Source organism: Pleurodeles waltl, chromosome 1_2, assembly GCF_031143425.1.
Source record: "Pleurodeles waltl isolate 20211129_DDA chromosome 1_2, aPleWal1.hap1.20221129, whole genome shotgun sequence".
NCBI classification, from domain to species: Eukaryota; Metazoa; Chordata; class Amphibia; order Caudata; family Salamandridae; genus Pleurodeles; species Pleurodeles waltl.
The window spans coordinates 631,474,370-631,497,731 of record NC_090437.1 but is presented as its reverse complement, the minus strand read 5'-3'; the positions used below and the strand labels follow the sequence as shown (position 1 = coordinate 631,497,731).

The following is a 23,362-nucleotide window of genomic DNA, read 5'->3' as shown; positions in this document are numbered from 1 at the left end:
AGCCCAACACTAGAAATGGCTGAAGCAATGCATAGCATGTGTATCGGCAGCTACACATGCCATCAAACACTATATATATATATTTATATATATATAAATAAAGGATTGCCATCAAACTATAATATAGCAAACATATGTTGCACAAGTGCAATCATGTTTATTATGCACTAAGATACATGAATATTAGAATATATAAAAAGCAATGGGGGTACATAAGCAGAAAGGGCAAAGATCACTTCACTACAAGCCATTATCAAACTTGTTCAGGTAGATTAAGCAAATGGTTTATACCTATGGGTACTCCTTTACTTATTTCACAAACTGCAAAGGATTCAAAACACTACAGCAAGACCACTCCTACACATTCATCCACTTCACATTGGTGCTCCATGCAATTCATTAGATACCTAGAGTCACACCGTCTGCCTTTCAAGGCACTGTGTATTGTCCAAAGATCCATCCAAGGAAAAGTACAAGTGATCCCCCAAGCTAAATTCCTCTTATACTCCCAGAATAGAACAAGCTGCTCTAGTACTGTACCTTGTATAACCATCTGTTCCTTTTCAGAGAGCAGTGGTATAATATTGTTCTCAAAATCCTTGCCAGTCAAGTTAAGAAACATAGAAGACAATCAGAAGTGCAGGAAGAAAATACACAGCTGGATTTATCAAATTTAAGGAGGAAAATTAGTGGCTGGTACCTCTACATTTAACAATCTATGTTGTCAGTTCCAAGAAATACTATGTCACCAAGCCGGACTTTAATCAGAGCATGCCTTGGACTAAACATACATTTCTCCTGGATTGTCCCATAAAACATTTATGGCAATTGACATTAACCACTGTCCTCACAAGGTGCAGCAGTAGAGTATTTTTAACACAGCCACTTGTGATAAGGACAAGCAGTGGGATCTGCCTATATATTTGGACAGCCATCCTTAAAGCTCCTAAACCAACCGCATGGAGTACTAAGAAAACAAAAATACAATGCTCAAAGAGATCTGCTATTGCTAACTCTAATTGGACACTTCACAGGACTATAATCTCTCTCATTATAAATACACCTGGTATGATAGATGACTTCATTGTAGTCTATCCCCGGGGTTCCTCTCCTGTGCATCACTGATCTCCCCTCAGGTTTATACAAACCATTCGTCTTTATTGCTGCAACCAGCAAAGGTCATAGACTGGTAGTTTCGCCAGTCAATGAGAATTTTATAGGGGACCTGCAGAATAACCAACATCAATGTAATAATATAAATTGTGCACCCTCTCTCCCTCACTCTTCTTTTCACCACCATACTATTAGGCGCTGCGACCCAAGACCGGTAAGGTCACCATTTCAGTCATCTAGGCAGGACACCAAAAAGGCTTCCCACATAGACAGCATTGCAATACAACACCATTTTAAGCAAGCAGACCCTACACTGTAGCTTACTAATCATCTGGCAAAACCATTTGATAATGCATCAGGTGTGTGAAGCAGTATGCAAATGCAACTACAATACAATGCAACATGATAATCCAGCTGCCCAGAGATTACACAGAAAATGGACCCTAGAAGCAGTCAAAACTCAAAGCTAGGCAACCCATGCCCCTCAAGTTTGATGTTTAAAGATGGACTAGACCTATAGGTGGTCTTGGCAATAGAAGAGAACCTAGGTCTACGGGCACAAGAATTACTATAAAAGTACCTTTACCCAGCTCATATGCACAGCCTGTTTTCTATTTCAAATAAGTCAGGCAGAGTCAATGGAAAAGAAGGAAGGAAAAGCACATTTAGCTTCCAGGACTCAATCATGCAGCTGAGGTAAACTTGTCAAAATATGTATTTCTAGTGGATACAACCAGTAAATACTTTCAGAAGTCTCAAGAGTCTGCCATACAGATATCTGAGTAACATCCCTGGTGCCATGTATAGAAAGAAGCCATAAATGGTGCTTTCAGTCCAGTGCATAAATCTGAAGTAACTATTTGGATCGGGATAGAGTATTTCATCATTAATATATCCAGGATGTACACATTCAAATTCTGGAAATATGTCAGAAACAAAAGATGGGTGCATCCAGCAAATTATTATGTAATTATGAAAGACAGTCTAGAACGCAAATAAAAATTTAAGGCCTGATTCAGAAACTTCAGTTTATAGTATTTTTTCTGGCACTACAGTAGTGCTACAAAACTTACTAAAAGTATTGTTTACAAAATGCACTGTTGTAGTACCTTACCCTTTCTAGTAAGTTTACTACTTTTTGGTATTCACAAACTGCACTTTTGTAGTAGCTTACACTTTTGCACTAAGTCCCAGCCTCCTTTATTTTCTGTGAAAGAGCGTTAAAGTACGAGTGGTTGGCCTTGTGTAGTGTTGGGCTTACAGCAAAAGTGAAGTTACTATAAAAGTGCAGTTTTTGAATACCGCGAAGTAATAAACTTTCAAAATTGTAAACTACCTTTGTAAATCAGGTAGAAAGTCTGAATCTTATATATTCTTCTGGACCATGTAGTGCAACCAGGAACACTGTCTTCCAGGGTGATAATTTAAGCCACAGGAAGCCATAGGTGTAAAACCTTTGTATTTAAGGTGTGAAAAGCTAAAGTTCAAATGCAGCTTAAAACTTTGGATCCTCAGTAGCGAAAGAACACCTGTTACCCAGCATATTCCTGTACGCTTTCACAGCTTTCGTATACCAAGTAGGACACTAGGTAGCACAATTAGTAAAGCGCATTGGATTGTCCATACAGCAGGCAAGAGGATAACTGGTTTTATCAAAGACCCCATAGCATACCACTGAAATTAAGTAAGAACCTTCTCAAGGGCCTCATACTTTTAGCGGGAAAACACTAATTCTCCATGTCCAGGTTCCTAAGATTAAAGATGCAAAAATGTACTGAACAATCTTGCATGTCCTGAGACACCACCAGGGATTAATGGCAGATATGATATTTACTGTAGAATTAGAAGTTCCAAGAACAGTGCTATTGAGGACATGCTGAAGCATCAGTGGTGATGGAGTCTCAGGTCTTCTTTAGAAGGCTGAGTGGAAGCAAAGAAGGTAGGCACGGTGATGTTTCTGACTTACATAAAAATGTGTCATAACATTCAGGAGAAAGAAAACATGGATCAGCTGAACCTGCTTGTCTGGGTAGAAGGTGGTATAAGGAGGGTGCACAAAGAATGCCTGTAGTTTGTTGACCCTCTTTGCCGATGTTATGGTGGCTAGAAAAGCTGTTTTCATGGTAAGCAGATGAAGAAAGGTGAGGACCAAATTAATTGGGATGAAACACATGTTGTAGACCTCTGAGGAATCTAGTCACAACGGATCAGAGAAGGTTGGTCCGCAACCCCAATAAAGCTGAAATGGCAGACAAGTGGCCTTTAACCATGCTCTGAGCAGAGCCCTGGTGGGCCAGAGAAAGAACAAGCAACAGAACTTGGGATAAGAGTGAGTAAAGAAGATCAATATCTTTGGATGCACACCATGCCACAAACTTGTTCTAACAGCATGCTTATACCATCTTGGTGCAGGGACGCCTGGCTGCCAGAATAACATCATAGACTTCGGGAAGAAGGTCGAAAGCTGTCAACTGTCACTGCTCAATCTTCAAGTATTAAGGCGGAGCATGCACAGGCGTGGGTGCAGGAGCCTGTCTTGGTGCTGAGACAGAATATCCTCCTAAAGGGCCAGCCTGAACGGAGGACTAATGGTCAAGCTCAGGAGCTCAGGATACCAGACTCTCTGTGCCCAATCCGGAGTCACAAGAATGACTTCGACCTGATCTTATTGGAAACTCTGGGCAGGAGTAGTATCAGTGGAAAGATATACAGGAAGTTGGAGTTCAACTCTAATAGAAATGTGACAACTACTTTGGAAATTCCAGCGTGCATAACTGCTGACGTGTGTTCTCGGCAGTGGCGAACAGAACTAACCAAGGCTCCAACCACTTTTGAAAGAGGAGTTGCCATTCGTGATCTACTAGGTATCGACGGCTGAGTTAGTCTGCCCTGGAGTTCAGAAAGCCCCCCAGGTATTCAACCACCAGGGAAATGCCCTGACATTCCAGCTATGTCCAGAGGAGCAGGGCCTCTTGACAAAGGGACCACAAACCACGGCATGCTGTTTGTTGCAATAAAATATGGTGGTTGTGTTGTCCGTAAACACCTGTACCACCCTTCCCTTGACTGAAGGAAGAAAGGCTTTCAATGCCAATCAGAGCTCCCCGAGCTGCAAAAGGTTGATGTGAAGCCTAGACCGCGTGGAGATCAATGTCTTCTGACCTCCACTTCCTAGAGGGGTGCCCCAGCCCAGGAGTAACAAACAAGTTACTTACTTTCAGTAATGCCTTATATGATATAGACAGGATCTGGCCATAGATTTGTTACCCTCGAATTCTTTCCCAGGCACCAGAATGAATCAACAGGCACTGCCACTGAGCTACAGCTCTTCACCCTAAAAACCCATTACCTCAGCCAAACCTGCTCTATAAAAGCACAGATAAAAAGGGAGAAAAAGAAACCGTTTGTGTAGAAGAGGCATTGAACAATGCTGTAAGAAAAATATGGCGAAGACAACAACAGATGCTATTGGTATAGAACAACCAATGCCCTAAGAAAAAACAGCCAGAAATAAAGTAAACGCCTCTGGAGTCATCTAGAAAAGGTCCGCACAGAGGAAGAAAACAAGAAAAGTTGTCAATGTAATGACAAGTGAGGAGTCCAGACTTGTCTGGGACCAGGGGGTCTTGAAGCTACACCCGCAGTCCCCCCCCAAAACAACACTTCAAGGTGGAACTGCAAATCTGCAGTTGCACAATGAAAATGATCTGATGAAGACGAACGAGGAACAATCACATTGGCAAAGTTACAGACACACAAGGTCACTGGAGACGTTTCCTGACAGTTCTTCATGCAACTGTAGTGTAGGAGATGCACTATACATTTACCCAAGGAGGTAGCACTCACTAATTAGTCAGTTATAAGTATTGCAGGTGGGTAGACATTTTGCACAAAATGTTGGCACAATGCTCATTTTACAGAAATTAAAGCTCAACGGCAAGCACTTATAGATACAAATAAAGCAGGTGCCCACGTTGAAACTCCATTTCTGTAAAGTACTAATCAGCCTAACTTAATGCGCTTGGCCAAGGCAAAGCAAGTATGTTTTCTCTGCATTTGCACCATGAAAAGTTACCTGTAATTCTTGATGGAGGTGTTTGCATCCTTACATTTTTCACGTAGTGACTGCGACAAGTGGGTTCTTTCTTGTCAACTGCTGCCGAGACACAACTCAGCAGTGCAGATGCAGGGTAGGGTGTTTATAGGGGGCTGGCCACAGGGCTTGACCACAGGCTGTGCACGGCTGAAGTTCAACTGACAAAGTAATTAAAATTGCTTAACGTAAAAAAAAAAAAAAGAAATTCACTGAAAAAAAACAAAGGTTACAGGGATGTTATAATTAGGAAATAGAATAAAAAAAAAACATTTAAATTCATTTAAACCAAAGGTTATAGGGGAGGTATAGTTATGCTCACATTTTAAACGTACAAAACCATAGAAACTCACCTGTTAGAGTTATCTTAAGTAACTATAACGCATGCCCTAAGGTAACTAGAACTCGCTCACTCACCCTGCATTGCTAATTACCCCACAAATTAAAGCACTCATGACATCTTAGATAACGTCATTGATAATATCAAGGTAATATTCAAAGTAAAATTTTCCACCACAAAAACTGTGCATAGTGGGGGCGTAAGTTATAGTTACATTAGGGCACAAGTTGTAGTTACTTGAGATAACTAACAGGGGAATTTCTATGGTTTTGTACATTTAAAATGTGAGCCTAAATATAATGCCCTGTCACTGTAGCCCTTGTTTTTTTTAAAGTAAATATATATACACACACACACAAAGACAGAAGCAACACAATAAGGACAGCACACACTTCAGGAAAATAAAGACCAAAAATAAAGTCCATCGATACATGCAACGAATGCTAGCCACTTGAGCAGACCTAGTCAGGTTGCTGATAGTAACAGCTGGAAAGAAGACAAGAGGTATGAAACTCCAAGGACGAAACCCCACAAAGTGGATGCCCAACATAAAACAATGCAGTAGAAGGAACCTTAATAAAAACGAAAAGGGGGCAACAACCCCCGGGGGGGTAGAAATATGAAACACTGAAGAACAGAGTGAAAGGAACTGACCAGGGAGACGGCACCATGATGGTCAAGGAACATGAGTAACAACCAGACATCCACTGTAAGATAAAAGATAGCCATTGATACAGAGGAAGACCACATGGCAGTGTCTTTAGAATGAACATACAGAAATCTTTGAGGCCCCGAATGGTGTGTTGCCCCTTGTCTAAAAGAGCCCTACTGCAGCCAGGGAAACTGACCCGACCTCTAAGCGAGAAGAAAATAATACAAAACTCCTTGCGATTAAGGGGCAATGTAAAGGCAGCCAGACCGGCAGCACAAGGGAAGTATGCTGTGTTGCATGACTTGCACAGGAACAAGAAAGAATGTGCCCTCGAGCACCACTGGTGCCTGAGATGCCAGTGGCAAGAACCCATGGTGTTGAAGTACAGAGAGAACAGCATGTTGAAAAAGTGCAAAGAGGCACTGAGGTAGACTAGAAGAACCACTTGCCCCAACAGAGAAGGAAGAACTGCTCATGAGAAGAACAGCACTAGAAAAAGAAATATAAGAATTGCTTCAATATTAAGGCAATAAGAGTAATACACCATAAAGACATACAAAAAATTCCAAGGAGACATAATGACCAGCTCCCTATAAGAGATAGAAGAGTACTACAAGATAATTAGTAATGCCTATACGGCAAATGGAGGATGCTCTACACAGAAAAGGTTGCATACCATAAAGCTAACTATCTCTTGAGCATGAAGCCCGTCTTCAGAGAAAAAGAAAAACTCTGATGCAACAGGTGCTATACCCACTTAGGGTCATAAGAATAGACACCGCCCAAACAGCAACAACAAAAATCTGTCAGCAACAGCCATAAGAAACAAGCATTTGCAATGCAATAGGTCTCGCATTTGTGAGAGTTCAAGCTACTGGCGTCGTAAATGACCATTTCTTTTACCTATGTGGTTTGGTTTGGAGTGTTGTGGATGCATGAACAGACGCAGTACTGTCTAGAGGACTAAGAATGGGGAATTACCACTGGGAACAGAGATTAGATTAGGAAAATGAAAAACACAACCGCTATCAGTTTATAGCAGTTGTATGAAGAAATCATGCCAAACTTCCAGGTCATGTGATAGCCGTGGGAATTGGTTCATATATTTTTTCTACATTCAGTACGAATATTAGAGATAAATAATGCTCTTTTCACTCTATTAGTGTGCCGCACAGCTAGCAGAGATATTATGTATTTACCAGAATTATGGTGTTTGAATCAAATGGTCTAATCTTAACTTCAGCACTTAAATACATTTTGTTATCATAGTTAAATAACTTCTTGTGCCTGTCTTCTAGTTTTGTGATAGAAGGAGAACCATCCACATACGAACACGGGGAGTGTGGTTCAGGGTCGCATAGCTAATGGACCAACCTCAGTTCATAAAACAGAATATGCCTGCCAGAATTCAGTAAACATTTGTTGCATTCTGGGACTGGTAGTGTTAAGTGCTAGGATTGTCTAATTGGACGCACATGATGGTAGACGAGCCTTAATGGTCAGGAGGAAAGTGATCAGAATAAAAGCAGGCTTTCCCCAGTCCTCTCTGCTGGCTGAAAGAGGGAGCTGTGTTTGTCTAGGGCAAGCTCACTTGTCACAAAAGTCGGGTTAATTTATTTATTGAAATCCTCGGACTGCTTAGTTCAGTACACAGGCAAACTGTCAATATAAAAAAAAAAAAAAAACAAACGCTAATGTTTGGAAACATTCACTGTGTTTCCAGTTCAAATTATTGTCCGTATAAAGTGTGTTTCTGTTAAGACCCAAAAGTACCAGTATTCTTTTTCGGATAAACTGACCTGTGTTAACTCGACTTGCAGAATTGGCCGGTATGGTTTACTCTGTTCAGATATTGTGGTATGGAAACAGTGATGTGTTGGGCTGTGTTTAACCTGAGGACTGTGATTTAATTAGGTAGACTGTGACCAATGGTTAATTTGAGCCGGAGGGGGCCACCAGCACTCATTTTTGGGGATCCTTACTTGTCTTTCTACATCAGATGTTCACTGGAGCAAGAGAGGGAAAATGCACAAAACAGACAGATGGAGGAAGAGAAAGACGGAAAAAACATCACAATAGGAAGAAAGCAAAATTGTAAGAGTGAGAAATGGGTAGACTGTGCAGCCTTGGTATTCACCGAACTGACCTTTAATTGCACCGGATCGCTTCAGAGCAGAGGTTAGGACACCACCAAACTTTATTTCACAATTAAGCACTTCAAACGTGTAAGAGTGTATTACTTTAGCGGATATTCATCAGCAAAACCCAAATAATCACTACAGATTTTCATCCTATAAATAAGTTGCATCATTAAAGTGATGCAAAAACTTAATTGAAATCGTCTTTTCACACAAATTGTAAGCCATCCCTTCTCTGCCTTTCCGATCTGAACTTCAAATTTCTACGTGCCTGTTTGGTGCATATGTGTACGTCATCCACTCCTAGTTTCTTTGTATTCTGACAGATGCAGATTTACATTTCCCATTAACAACTCAGGACTACAAAGCCAACAATGCAACGGTTAAACAGTATTGCATGGCGCACTTGTTCCCGAAACAGAACGACTTGTGATTGTTTCTACTGGTGGTGTCCGGGTGGCTGTAAATATCGACACTAGTCATTCTACTGAACTACCTCGCCCCTGCATTTACTACCCTACGAGAACCCGGGCTCGTTCCTGGTGTCAAAGCCGAAATAGCCTCTTCCCAAGCACTGCATTTTGGAAAGCTTATAGATACAACGGGGGTCATTTCAATTAAATCTTATTGTTGTAAGGTAACCCCGTGTACATGCAGTCAATTAGCATGTATTGCCGTTACCGCCAAAACAAACTTCGAAATGCACCAGTCACCCTTATGTTGAAACACCTGATATCTGCAAATAAAGGACTGCCATTCATGCCAAAGTTTGTGGATTTATTGTTCCCTTTTCACAGTTTTTTTCGTCTCCTACATTGTGTGCTTTTGAGTTATCGCTCTCTTGAAAATATTTTTTTTCTGAAGACATTTAATGTGAAGAGGCAAAAGCGCGAAGTTTGGCCTGAGAGTGAACTGAGGTTTATTGGAGTAGGAACTGCTAATGCTTTAGTCTGTTCTTTGGTTCACCTCACGAGCTTTGTTTTAGTAATGTGGCATGATTAACCAAGCATCTGTCTCACAGCGAAGTGCAGGAAGACCTGCGTATGCTGATTTATTACAAGGAATACAGATCAGCGTGTGCAGCACTTAGTGGCAGGATTCACTCGTGGGTTTTTAAACGTTTCATAACGGAAATTCTATGGCTGTTTGGAACTTGATGGCAAACTATTTTGAAGTGTTTTGAAGCAATATTTAGAGAAAAATTTGTGGCGTAACATCCAGCGCTGCTGACTTTGGCACTGGGGAGCTGAGTTCGAGTCTTTGCGTCCTGTGCCTAAAAACAAGATTGTGAATACCTTGAAATTGTTAGAAAGGAACTCCTGTCGGCGTAGAGGAGGACATTTCCAAAACAGGGGCAGGAACATACCGAGGCAGGAAATAATAAAAAAAAAAAAGAGTCCCCCCCTAACAACAGATAAACAATAAAAGCGAAGGAAACTGTACTTGGCCGGTGCGCCGCAGCCCGAACGGAAGTGACGTATCGGAGGCCTGATCCAGTTAGGAGGTAGCAAGGAAGAGTGACATTGCAGAGAACCAACTGTAAGCAGCAGGTGGGACTAAAGTCCTTTTGCTGAATACAGCAAGTCTTTCCAGACAGCGCATGCGCGCTGTCTAGGCTCGACCTAAAAATAGGAATACCTGCAAAGACAGGAACACCGTACCAGGTGCCACCAGAAGGTGAAATGGCTGTAATTAAAAAGAGAGCCAAAGCTAGGCTTGATTGGAACTATAGGACTTCACTCTGGGATGGGTCCATCTGGCAACATAGGAATAGACATGTTTATGAATCTTTGTCACTCTGACTGTCCCAAAAGCGATGCCTGCAGAATCGGCATGAATGCCGAACAGGCGAGTGCCGTCGAAAGGCATATATTCCTAATGGAAATCAGACACTGTCTGAAAAACCAGAGAGATATAGCCAGGCACGCCGGTGCAGTGCTACAGAGTGAGCCATGGCGCGGCCAACTGAGTTCGTGGTATCCATATCACACCTTCTGACAAACCTACCTGCCTCTCACCTATCCTGAACTGACTGGACGAGTTCGCTCCAGTTCTCCTCCGGAAGCAAAGGTAGCAGGTGCACCACTGAATCCCACAATGCATGGGAAAGACAAAACAGAATACAAGAGGTGTTGATTGACTGAAGAGCCGAGCTGTTGAGGCGAAAATACTTCGTGCAAAAGATTCCAGCCATCTGAACTCCCTAGCCAGAGGGGTTTTAGAGAGCACGCTAAGGTCAGAAGAGGCAGTAGCAGCCTGCACCACAAAACGTCTCAGAGTCAGGGTCCAGATAAGACAAGCTGGGTCTTCAGGGGAGGGCCAGTGTCTATGGGTCTGTCCACTGGGGCCCCCATATCGGGTTTAGCCCAGGTCCCCAAATAAATGTCAGTGTCTCACTATATGGGAGCACAGGCTCTATTGCTGTCTGACTCCTACGAAGCATTGTTAACAAGAGGTCAGTGGTGACAGAGCTGCAATTCTAGGACCGCAGCTGCCCTCTTCAGTACCTCTGTGCAGGAGGAGCTCACCTCTGTCGCAAGGCTGGGGGGAGGAGGGCGGGGGGTAGCTGAAGGTGGTCCAAAGCCGGCAAGGTCTCAAGGCCACTAACCTCACTCAACTCAGTCAGCCAACTACCCTCCACAGTAGGCTGGACAATTTTGTCCACAAGGTTGCTAAACTCCGTCTCTTCTCTTTCACCTCCAAAAGCTTGTTCTCTCAAAGGAAAAACAGCGAGGGATTGATGAGAAGGGGGAGGAAAGGTATCAAAGTCTACAGGCACCACTGGCGCCGTACTGAATGCCATCTGTCATCGGGTGGCGGCGCTTTGGCGTCAGATAGGGCAATTGGTTTGAGGTCAACAGGCGCCACCAATGTTGTCTGATGGAACTCCAGCATCGCAGGTGGGAACCCCAAAGGCCTGTGCACAAGAGCCAGAATGGACCCAAGTATGGATCCAGAGGGCCTATCTGACACAGAGGGTGAACCCGCCGGCGTGAAGTCAGGTGGGACACACCTCTCACCTCCTTGGGGCTAGGAAGCGCACTAGAGGGATATAGGGACCAAAAGATGACGTGAAGGGAGTCCTAATAATCCAGCATCTGAGCTAGAGTCGCCAGAACTCCAGAGAAAGCAGGGAGGTGCGAGCTGGACTCATGCGCCGACTCCTCAACCAAGAATTAGAAGCGGGCATCGGAAATGCCTGACTTACCTGCCACAGGCGGATGCCATGACTTCGTGCGCTGGCACTTTGCAGTATGATCCTTCGAGGTCAAAGGATGATCGCAGGACCAGCTCCTGGAATGAACCTGCGACTGTTCCCTGGACTTGGAGCGAGACAGACAATGGTACACGTCATCCGCCAGACGTGCCACCAAGATCTTCATACGGCATTCCTGTGACGCCTTCGGATGAAGGCAAAGACATGAGCCGCAATATTCAGAGTTGTGGTGTTCCCTAAGGCACCACATGCAAACAGTATGAGCGCCCGTGGCGATATCTGCCTGCCACAGGACCCACAAGGTTTAAACAACAAGGACATATAGAAAGACTGAGTTGGGTATGAGGTTGGGGCCTGTGCCGCCATGGGGCGTTCGTGGCACCAGGTGCAACAGCACTGAAGTTGGCATCAAAGAAGGTAGTGGTATCATATGTGGCGCAGCTACAGGTCCAGCACCACATCTGGCACCAATGGCTGACCCGTCGGTGGATAACCAATAGAAGCCTCATTTGGCACATGTGGGCTATGAAGGTGCACCTGAGAGGTCAGGCCGCTCATATGAATTGCATGGCCTGGTAAAACTCCTCAAGTTGGGTATGGGTCGCTCTGGGAAATTCTAGGAGGCATGGAGTGGACTCAGATAAGGGCTCCATCATGGAGCTAGGCCTAGAGTGCTGACTCTCCAGCAGCTGGTCTGATGACTTGGACCGGCATGGAGAAGTAAAAGACTGCTTCAACTTCTTAAGCTTTTTCAGCTTGTGGACTTACTTGAAAGGCTTGGATTAAGACGAGTCATCAGGAGCGACTCTGTGAGAGGTCCCTGGACCTTCCTTGCAACTGGGATCGTCTGACATCAGGTGGCCAGGAGCTTCAGAGACCATTCCCTCAGCATCTTGGAATTCGCAGCAGTCCTTGCAGGTCTTGGAGTTGTGGTCCTGCTCCAAGCACCATAAGAAAGCCAACTAAAGGTCTGTCGCAGGTATGTGCCTATGACACGCACCATACAATTTAAATCCTCCTGACTTCTTAGGGGACATCAAAAACACACCAGGAGATGAAAATCTCTAAAAAGCATCAATAAAAATTAGAGGAAAAAAACATCAGTCAAAAAATGACTGGGGTTAGCTCTTTCCGGACCTGCGCCGACTAGCATGGAAAAAAAAGAACTAATACAAGCGTGCTGGGGTGGCATCTACAGAGGCACCAGGAACATACTTAAGGCGCAGCCAACGCAAGCTCGAGCGACGCCATCATTATAGGATTATTACTCCAAAATTTCTGGATCCAGTATGATGCCTGGGGATCATTGCAAGTTAATTAATCTGCAGCTAGAAGTCTCTATGAGATAAGCTTATGTAGAACTCTTCTCTTTTGAGCCTGGAGGACAGGAGGAGACTTCTGAAATTACATTGTTTGTATGCAGAGTTAGTGACTGCTTTGCTGTAGGGATTGCCACTAAGATCGGTAGAAGTAAATGGGTTGTCTTGGGTTCAAATTTGAAGACTAAGATACCTTAGCATAATGGGGTAAAGGATTCATTATGATATTTTTGTTGGCTAAAGGGACTGCTGTTTAGCTTAAAGCTTGAATGATAACCTAGAATAGGAACTGGGTGACCCTGCTGTACAGTATGGGAGGGAAAAATCTGGGAATTTTCATCCGCTTCATTCTGGGCCCATCACAAATAGAAGACTTGTTTTACCAAATGAAATGCTAAGCCTGACCCCACTCTCAAGAGAGCTGCCTAGAACAGATGAAGAAAGGAAGATTTCCCAGCTTGCTGTCCTGAACAATTTGTGCCTGCCTGACAAAGGACTATCAGCAAAGTCTCTATCCTCTAGCTAATTTCTAATGGTACTGGAGACCTGATGATACAAAAGACGCCTGCTTGCCACTGTGCACTCTCTTGCCTATACTTGACAATGCAAAGCAAAACACCCTTGGATCATCCCCCACCAAACATTTCGTGAAATTCTAGAAAGTGTAGGTTACTGTGCCACTGTCGCTTTACATAAATTTCATTTTAAAGCAACATCCCAAAATTACGTGGCCAGTTCTTTTGGTGAGGTTTGAAGTTAGCAGATACTCCCTCTGAGATAGGTATCCGGGTTTCCACGGTATCAAGCTGAGTATTTATATGCTTGCTAAAAATACATGTACCCCAACAACCCTCCCAGAATCGTTTGAAACGCCGATTGCTAGGGTGTTTACTTATCTTTCTTGGAGAGCCCCTGCTTATGCAGAAGCAGATTTGCTAGCGCCAAGATTGTGGATCTGCTTACCCACAATTCTCTCTTCTGAAAATTGCTGCTGCAACATGGATGTGAAAAAGCACAACCTACCAGTCTTTCACACAGGAGGTGTGACCTGGAAGAATCACTGAATGCATTGATGGATTCCCAGCATGAAGACCAATAGCATTATACCTGCCTCTTCTGACATGTAAGTACTCAGAATTAAGGTTTTCGTTTCTGAGGGCTAAGTCAACGGCATTTCGACCCAGTGCGATTATAGGGTCTTTATCAGTACTGATCGATTAAATAAAATCCGAGTCAAAAGATAGGTCATTAAGTCAATGCCCAGATGTAGAACCAGTCCCAAATAATTCTAGTCAGCAACAGAAAGAATTTAGAAACCAGGAAGTTCTTAAACCCAAGTAGGTAAGGGATGGAAGTGGCCCACATACCGTCAACAGCACTCAATAAGGGTGTCGTGGAGTTTAGGGAGGACAAAACTAACATGCACATGAGACCATATGTTGCAGTGTCCTAATCTTCCAGAGTGGGCCGTGACGGGTGGCTGCGCTGCAGGAGAAAAGAAGTGCAAAAAGCCAGCAGAGCAAAAGTCTCTATCCAATATGCCAAAGAGGAACAAGCACGGTGAATGTGCTTAGTCAGCGGAAAAGCAAGTCTCCATCTGACTGGGAAGGGATCCTATATTTTGCTTAGAATATCAAGATGAACACCCTCCAACAGGTATCTTAGTTTATGCCCGCATCAGCAGTTGTATCGAGATTCTCCTCTTTGATTATTTTTAGCAAATACTCTACTTATTTTGCAAAACTGAACCAAGGAATCCATGCCATTTGCTTGTTGAGCTATATTCTTAGAAAAAACACAATGCGCTGCAGTTGCATAGCTCAAAATTCAGAACATTGTTCAATATAGGAAGTACCAGGAACACAGCCTGATATTTTACCACAGACTGTGCATTGTCCTTCTAGCTCAGATTGTGTTCCATTTTCATAGCTTCGATGTGTACACCTTGTGTGTGGATGCTGTTAGATCCATTTTATTTTAGAATACAGCAAGCGCCAGATTGCCATGTTATGCTTTATTTGGATATTTGAAAGGGCAAGCAATGCTAAAGCAGTCAGCTCTACAGATAAAAATATACAATTGATGGATATCAGCTTCAATTATTTCGCTCACCTCAGTGTCACAGCGGCTAAAACTGACAACAGCAGAATTTTTATCCACATCCAGCAGGTCTACGGGAACATCACTCTATCAAAAACATAAAAAAACAAGATCTTACTAACAGCCTCTTACATTTGCACATTTGTGGAGGATGGAATAGATCCTCACTCTCAGCAAATCATTTAAATCCATGAGTTATTTACACATTAACCCCAAACAATCTCACTAATATTAGTGAGCAAATCAATGGAATGGAACAACATGTGTGGTGTCCAATGGTAAAAATACATGCTACTTTAACCCCTTCGCTGCCAGGCCTTTTCCCCCTCCTGTGCCAGGCCTTTTTTTGCCTATTTGGGGCAGTTCGCGCTTAGGCCCTCATAACTTTTTGTCCACATGAGCTAACCAAGCCAAATTTGCGTCCTTTTTTTTCAACATCCTAGGCATTCTAGAGGTACCCAGACTTTGTGGGTTCCCCTGAAGGAGGCCAAGAAATTGGCCAGAATACAGGGAAAATTTCGTTTTTTTCAAAAAAATTGGAAAAAGTGGCTGCAGAAGAAGGCTTGTGGTTTTTCCCCTGAAAAAGGCATCAACAAAGGGTTTGCGGTGCTAAACTCAGCAGCTTCCCAGCTTTCAGGAACAGGCAGACTTGAATCAGAAAACCCAATTTTTCAACACAATTTTGGCATTTTACTGGGACATACCCCATTTTCGCAATTTTTTGTGCTTTCAGCCTCCTTCCAGTCAGTGACAGAAATGGGCATGAAACCAATGCTGGATCCCAGAAACCTAAACATTTCTGAAAAGTAGACAGAATTCTGAATTCAGCAAGGGCTCATTTGTGTAGATCTTACAAGGGTTTCCTACAGAAAACAACAACTGAAAAAGAAAAATATTGAAATTGAGGTGAAAAAAACAGCAATTTTTCTCTACGTTTTACTCTGTAACTTTTCCCTGCAATGTCAGATTATCGAAAGCAATATACCGTTACGTCTGCTGGACTCCTCTGGTTGCGGGGATATATAGGGCTTGTAGGTTCATCAAGAACCCGAGGAACCCAGAGCCAATAAATGAGCTGCACCCTGCAGTGCGTTTTCATTCTATACCGGGTATACAGCAATTCATTTGCTGAAATATAAAGAGTAAAAAATTGCTATCAAGAAAACCTTTATATTTCCAAAAAGGGCACAAGATAAGGTGTTGAGGAGCAGTGGTTATTTGCACATCTCTGAATACCGGGGTGACCATACTAGCATGTGAATTACAGGGCATTTCTCAAATAGATGTCTTTTTTACACACTCTCCTATATTTGGAAGGAAAAAATGTAGAGAAAGACAAGGGGCAATAACACTTGTTTTGCTAATCTATGTTCCCCCAAGTCTCCCGATAAAAATGATACCTCACTTGTGTGGGTAGGCCTAGCGCCCGCGACAGGAAACGCCCCAAAGCGCAACGTGGACACATCCAAATTTTGGGAAGAAAACAGAGGTGTTTTTTGCGAAGTGCCTACCTGTAGATTTTGGCCTCTAGCTCAGCCGGCACCTAGGGAAACCTACCAAACCTGTGCATTTCTGAAAACTAGAGACCTAGGGGAATCCAAGGAGGGGTGACTTGCGGGGCTCGGACCAGGTTCTGTTACCCAGAATCCTTTGCACACCTCAAAATTTGGCTAAAAAAACACATGTTCCTCACATTTCTGTGGCAGAAAGTTCAGGAATCTGAGAGGAGCCACAAATTTCTTTCCACCCAGCGTTCCCCCTAGTCTCCTGATAAAAATGATACCTCACTTGTGTGGGTAGGCCTAGCGCCTGCGACAGGAAACGCCCCAAAGCGCAACGTGGACACATCCAAATTTTGGGAAGAAAACAGAGGTGTTTTTTGCGAAGTGCCTACCTGTAGATTTTGGCCTCTAGCTCAGCCGGCACCTAGGGAAACCTACCAAACCTGTGCATTTCTGAAAACTAGAGACCTAGGGGAATCCAAGGAGGGGTGACTTGCGGGGCTCTGACCAGGGGCCATATGTACGAAAGCTTTTCCCCATAGACATAGAATGGGTAAAATCCTTTCGTACATCTGGCCCCAGGTTCTGTTACCCAGAATCCTTTGCAAACCTCAAAATTTGGCTAAAAAAACACATGTTCCTCACATTTCTGTGGCAGAAAGTTCTGGAATCTGAGAGGAGCCACAAATTTCCTTCCACCCAGCATTCCCCCAAGTCTCCCGATAAAAATGATACCTCATTTGTGTGGGTAGGCCTAGCACCCGCGACAGGAAACGCCCCAAAGCGCAACGTGGACACATCCAAATTTTTGGGAAGAAAACAGAGGTGTTTTTTGCGAAGTGCCTACCTGTAGATTTTGGCCTCTAGCTCAGCCGGCACCTAGGGAAACCTACCAAACCTGTGCATTTCTGAAAACTAGAGACCTAGGGGAATCCAAGATGGGGTGACTTGTGGGGCTCGGACCAGGTTCTGTTACCCAGAATCCTTTGCAAACCTCAAAATTTGGCTAAAAAAACACACGTTCCTCACATTTCAGTGGCAGAAAGTGCTGGAATCTGAGGGGAGCCACAAATTTCCTTCCACCCAGCGTTCCCCTAAGTCTCTCGATAAAAATGGTACCTCACTTCTGTGGGTAGGCCTAGCGCCCACGAAAGGAAATGGCCCAAAACACAACGTGGACAGAACATATTTTTTCACAGAAAACAGAGGTGTTTTTTGCAAAGTGCCTACCTGTGGAGTTTGGCCTCTAGCTCAGCCGGCCCCGGGAGGGGGGGGGGGGGGGGGGGGGGGGGGGGGGGGGGAGAGGGGGGGGGGGGTGCAGAAATGCCCTAAAATAAATTTGACCCCCCCCACCCTCCCCCCCAAGACCCCCCTGCCCGGGAACAACCCCTGCCTACGGGGTCGCTCTCCCTGCATGACATTGGCGCCAAAAAACAAATCCCAGGTGCCTAGTGGTTTCTGCCCCCTTGGGAGCAGATTGACCTAAAATCGGCCAATCTGCCCTCAATGGGGGCACAAATGGCCTAAATACAATTTGCCCCCCAGGGGAGCGACCCTTGCCTGATGGGTCGCTCCCCATCTCTAAAAAAACAAACAAACAAAAAAAAAAAACACAACAAAAAAATTTGCCCTGGTGCCCTGAGGGGGGGGGGCAGAAATGGCCTAAAATAAATTTGCCCCCACCCCCCACCCCCCCCGGGAGCGACCCTTGCCTACGGGGTCGCTCCCCCTTCGTGACATTGGCGCCAAAAAACAAATCCCAGGTGCCTAGTGGTTTCTGCCCCCTTGGGGGCAGATTGACCTAAAATCGGCCAATCTGCCCCCAAGGGGGGGCAGAAATGGCCTAAATACAATTTGCCCCCCAGGGGAGCGACCCTTGCCTGATGGGTCGCTCCCCATCTCTAAAAAAAACAAACAAACAAAAAAAAAATTGCCCTGGTGCCTAGAGGGTTCTGCCCCCCCCCCCCCCCTGGGGGCAGTTCGGCCTAATAATAGGCCGATCTGCCCCCAGGGGGGCGGAAATGGCCTAAAATAAATTTGCCCAATAACCCCCACTACCCCCCCCCCCCCCGGAGCGATCCCTGCCTACGGGGTCGCTCCCCCTGCGTGACATTGGCGCCAAAAAACAAATCCCAGGTGCCTAGTGGTTTCTGCCCCCTTGGGGGCAATCGGGCAATCTGCCCCCAAGAGGGGGCAGAAATGGCCTAAATACAATTTGCCCCCCAGGGGAGCGACCCTTGCCTGATGGGTCGCTCCCCATCTCTAAAAAAAGAAACAACAAAAAAAAAACACAACAAAAAAAATTGCCCTGGCGCCTAGAGGTTTCTGCCCCCCCTGGGGGCAGAAATGGCCTAAAATAAATTGAATTTGCATTTCTCTTTCAATCTAGGGAGGCCCCTGTGACAAATCAGCGCTCGCGCGCTGACGTCACGGGGGGGGGGGGGGGGGGGGGGGGGGGTGGAAGGGGAAGGTCTTCCCCTTCCATCCCAGACTTGGGATGGGGAGGGGGGTGCACGGGGGGCGCGCTAGCGCGCCCCCAAGTTCCCCTGTGCCATGGACGAGATGGTCTCGTCCAAGGCACAGGAGAACTGTAGCCTTGGACGAGATCATCTCGTCCAAGGCACAGAACAGGTTAAGGATGTAAGATCTCAAGAAATATAAATTCAATAATATTGCAAATACTTTTACGGGAATGAGTTTCATTTCTTTGTACATTTGTTTTTAGTTGGGAAATGTGTTATACAACGTAGTGTTAGGAGGGGTTTAGAAGACCAAAGTTCTTACTAAAATAATTGAAAACTGTGTGATGGGAGTGGCAAATGACATGGTATAGCCAGATCAGATCGGATTTGCGACTAACCATGCCACTAGAATAAAACTCAGGAACCTACACAAAGGCTTTGATGTGGCAAGGTAGGTAACACTACCATTGCCATTTAACAGTGAAAAGCATTTGATTCAGTGGAAGGAATGGTTTCCTTACCTATAACCCCTTCACTCTCAGGGGAATCTACACTGATGTCAAAAGCACTGACTAGTCCTCCCTGTAGGAGGCTGACCTGGTGTGTGGTGAGCACCTATGGTGTTATCACCTTATTGCAGGTTCAGGTATCCCCTATTAGTGTGGTGTAGACAGTGCCTAGGAAGCCAGGGCTCTATAGAGGTAGCTATGGATGAGCAGCCAAGACTTATCTAGGAGACATGCAAAGCTTATGCACTACCACACATGAAAGAACCACACAGTGTTACAAAAATAAAGGTTCTTTATTATAGTAACACAAATACTAAAATACTGAATAGACAATACTCCAATAGGAGGTAAGTAAACACACTATTATGTACACATTAGAAGTCAGTGATTAGCATAGAAAGCAATAGCAAATAGTAAAACAATACTAAATAGTGGAAGTCCTAGGAGGAGACCAAACCATATACGAAGTGAGTGGAATGTGAAAGGCAGTCCCCCACCCAAGAAAGTGGAATCGGTAGAGGAGAGCTGGAGGAACTAAGAACCCCAAAAGGTAAGTACCAGGGTATCCCCTAGCGACCAGGAGAGAACAGGTATGTACCTGGTTTTAAACCAAACCCACAGGACAACTTTGGAAAAGGACTTTGCAAGACCCAAACAAGACTGGAAGAAACCAAAAGGTGAATCCTGACAGAAGAGGACCTGCAAAAGAAGGGGACCAAGACCAGTTCGATTTGGAGTTTCCGGCTGTGGAAGGAGCCACTACCCACCCTTCTGTGGATGCAGGACCAGGTCGACGGTGGATGGAGAAAGTCAGCAGTGCAGCACAGGAGCAGAAGAGGAGTTCCAGAAGTGATGCAAGTGATGTTCCATGTCGGCGGTCATGACGTCAGTGGTGTTGGAAAACCAGCATCAAGCATTAGCAAATGCAAGAGTCAGAAGAGGATTTTGCATGGCTAAAGAGGACCAGGACTCGACCCAAGGAGGGGAGTCCGAGGTGACCCTCAGCAGCTGGGAGAGTCACAAGAAAAGGAGGTAGCCCTCACAGGCAAACCATGGGCAGCAGGCACAGAAGTCGCAGTGAGGCCCACGCAGCACACGGGAAGAGAAGTCCCAAGTCGTTTGAGCAGCAGGCAGGAGACTGTGCTTTGCATGATTAAGTGCTGGGGCAAGGGCTACACGAAGCCTGAAGATCCCTTGGAGGAGGAACAAACGAGCCTTGGTAGCTGCAAGAGTCCCGGTGCACAGGGGTACTGTCCTACAAGGAAAGGCAAAGGCTTAACGTCTCCCAAGTTGGACAGCTGGTAGAGAGGACCAAGGGGACCACTCCAGACCACCACCTGTGATGCAGGATCCACGCAGCTACGGAGGAGAGAAGATCCAAGCAGCTGGTCATCGTTGCAGTTGGTTCCTGCAGATGCATGGGAGTGACTCCTTCACTCCAAGGGAGATTCCTTCTTGTGCAGGCTGAAGACTCATCACCCTCAGAGGATGCACAGCCAGTGAATGTTGCAGTTGCTGGAAGGAGCTGGAGAAACAATGTTGCAGAGCGGAGTCATCGCTGTAGTTGCAGATTGTCAGTTCCTGCAGTTGCAGTTCCGGTGGCCAGAAGTTGAAATAAACGATGCAGACGTGTCCTGCTGGGATCTTGCACCTCAAATCTGAGGACCCACCAGAGAGGGAGACCCTAAATAGCCCAGGAAGGGGGATTGGTCACCTATCAGGGTGACCACCTTTCAGGAGGGGGCTGTGATGTCAGCTGCCTGACCTGGCCACTCAGATGCTCCTGGGGCCTCTGACAACCTTGGATTCAAAATGGCAGAATCAAGTGGCCACATGGAGGAGCTCTGGGCACCACCCCTGGGGTAGTGATGGAGAGGGGAGTGGTCACTCCCCTTTCCATTGTCCAGTTTCACACCAGAGCAGGGACTGGGGGTCCCAGGACTGGTGCAAACCGGTTTATGCAAGGAGGGCACCAAATGTGCCCTTCAAAGCATACCAGTGGTTTGGGGAGGCTACCCCTCCCTAGCCATGTTACACCTATTTCCAAAGGGAGAGGGTGTTGCCTCCCTCTACCACAAGATGAACTGCCTTCTTCTGCTTGAGCTGGTCATGCAGCAGGAGGTCAGAAACCTTTTTGGAGGGCAGCAGCTGCGCGGGCTGTCTGGAAACCCCTGAAAGACTGTTAGGGGGTCCTCTAAGGAGCCCCCCAGAGTTCATGGAATCATATAACCAATACTGGCACCAGTATTCATGTATGATTCTGACATGTTTGATGCCAAACATGCCCAGGTTGGGAGTTACCATTATGTAGCTGGACACAGGTAAAGTACACAGTTAAAATGGCTTCCACGCACTTACAAAGTCCAGAGTAATGGAGCTGGAGTTCGTAGGGGCACCACAACTCATGCAGGGATAACCTCACACACAGGTACCTCCACCCTGCCCTCTAGGCTAGGAGGGCCTGCTGTAGGGGTGACATACAGCAACCTGGTGCAGTGACCTGCAGTGAAAGTGTGCATGCACCTTTTCACACAGGCTGCAACAACAGCCCTTCAGACACATTTTGCATGGGCTCAAATGGGTGGCACAATACCTGCTGCAGCCCATGGGGAACCCCTGGTGCCCCAATGGCCTGGGTGCCTAAGTATCATATACCAGGGACTTATATGGGGGCCCCAGTATGCCAGTTGTGGGGAGTGCTAAGTCCTAAGTAACCACATTTAGAGGGAGAGAGCACAGTCAATGGGGTCCTGGTTAGCAGGATCCCATTGAACACAGTCAAAACACACTGACAGCAAGCAAAAAGTGGGGGTAACCATGCTAAAAAGAGGTAGACTAACCTTGTCCAGTTGGGTCTTCATTTTCTAAGTGGAAATATCTGGGGAGACCATCTGCATTAGAGTGGTTACTCCCTGGTCTATGATTCACTGTACAGTCCATTCCCTGTAGGGATATGAACCACCTCAAAAGTTTGGGATTTCCCCTTTTTATCTGTTTTAACCATAGGTGGGGCATGTGGTCTGTTTGAACAAGGAAGTGAGTGCCAAATAAGTATGGGCTAAGATTCTGCAAAGCCCAGACCACAGCAAAGGTCTCCCTCTCTATGGCTGACCAATGCTTTTCCCTGGTGGTTAACCTTCTGCTCATAAAAACTACATGTTGATCCTGGCCCTCTTCATTCAGCCGAGATAGTACTGCCCCTATCCCTACCTCAGAAGCATCTGTCTGCACAATAAATTGTTTGGAGTAGTCAAGGCTTCTTAATATAGGAGCACATGGCCTTCTTAAGGTCATCAAAAACGTTTTGGTAGCTAGCTGTCCACAAAACTTTCTTGGGCATCCTTTTAGAGGCGAGGTCATTTAGAGGGGCTACAATGGAGCCATACGTTTTTAATGAACCTCCTGTAGTACCCTGTCAGGCCTAGGAAGGCTCTGACTTCTGTTTGTGTGGTAGGGGCAGTCCAATCTAGAATGGTCTGGATGTGGCCCTGTAGTGGTTGGATCTGGCCTCTACCTACAAGGTGGCCCAGATAGACCACTTTTCCCTGCCCTATCTTGCACTTTGAGGCCTTGATAGTGAAGCCTGCCTTTTGCAGAGTCTCCAATACATTTCCACCTTGGTCTACATTTCCAAGGTGGACCAGGTGGTCCTCCCAGGTAGAGCTAAAGACGGTTCACATAAAACACCCTGTGGAGGCTTCTAGGAGTGCCTAGGTCAACCAAATAGGTGACCTCACCCTTTCTCTCCACAATAGTGTGAGGTGCACTCCATTTGTCTTGCAGTGCCATGGAAGCCACAGGTTCCAGGACCCACACTTTCTGTGCTGGCTGGTAAACAGTCAGCACAGCCTTCTTGTCATGCCATTTTTTTTGCAACTCTTGGCTAGCCTGAGGGTTTTTGGAAGCCCTCTTCATGT

The 23,362-nt window shown here is 45.4% G+C and overlaps 1 protein-coding gene across 1 annotated transcript in view; it reads right to left on the bottom strand.

Moving 5' to 3' along the window:
• BBS7 (Bardet-Biedl syndrome 7) overlaps positions 1–23,362 on the bottom strand; it is a 426,240-nt gene that overhangs the window by 133,749 nt on the left and 269,129 nt on the right. Inside the window, exon 12 of the mRNA XM_069242537.1 lies at positions 14,985–15,059. Coding sequence (XP_069098638.1) covers positions 14,985–15,059 — 75 coding nt within the window. The remainder of the gene's footprint in view (positions 1–14,984; positions 15,060–23,362) is intronic.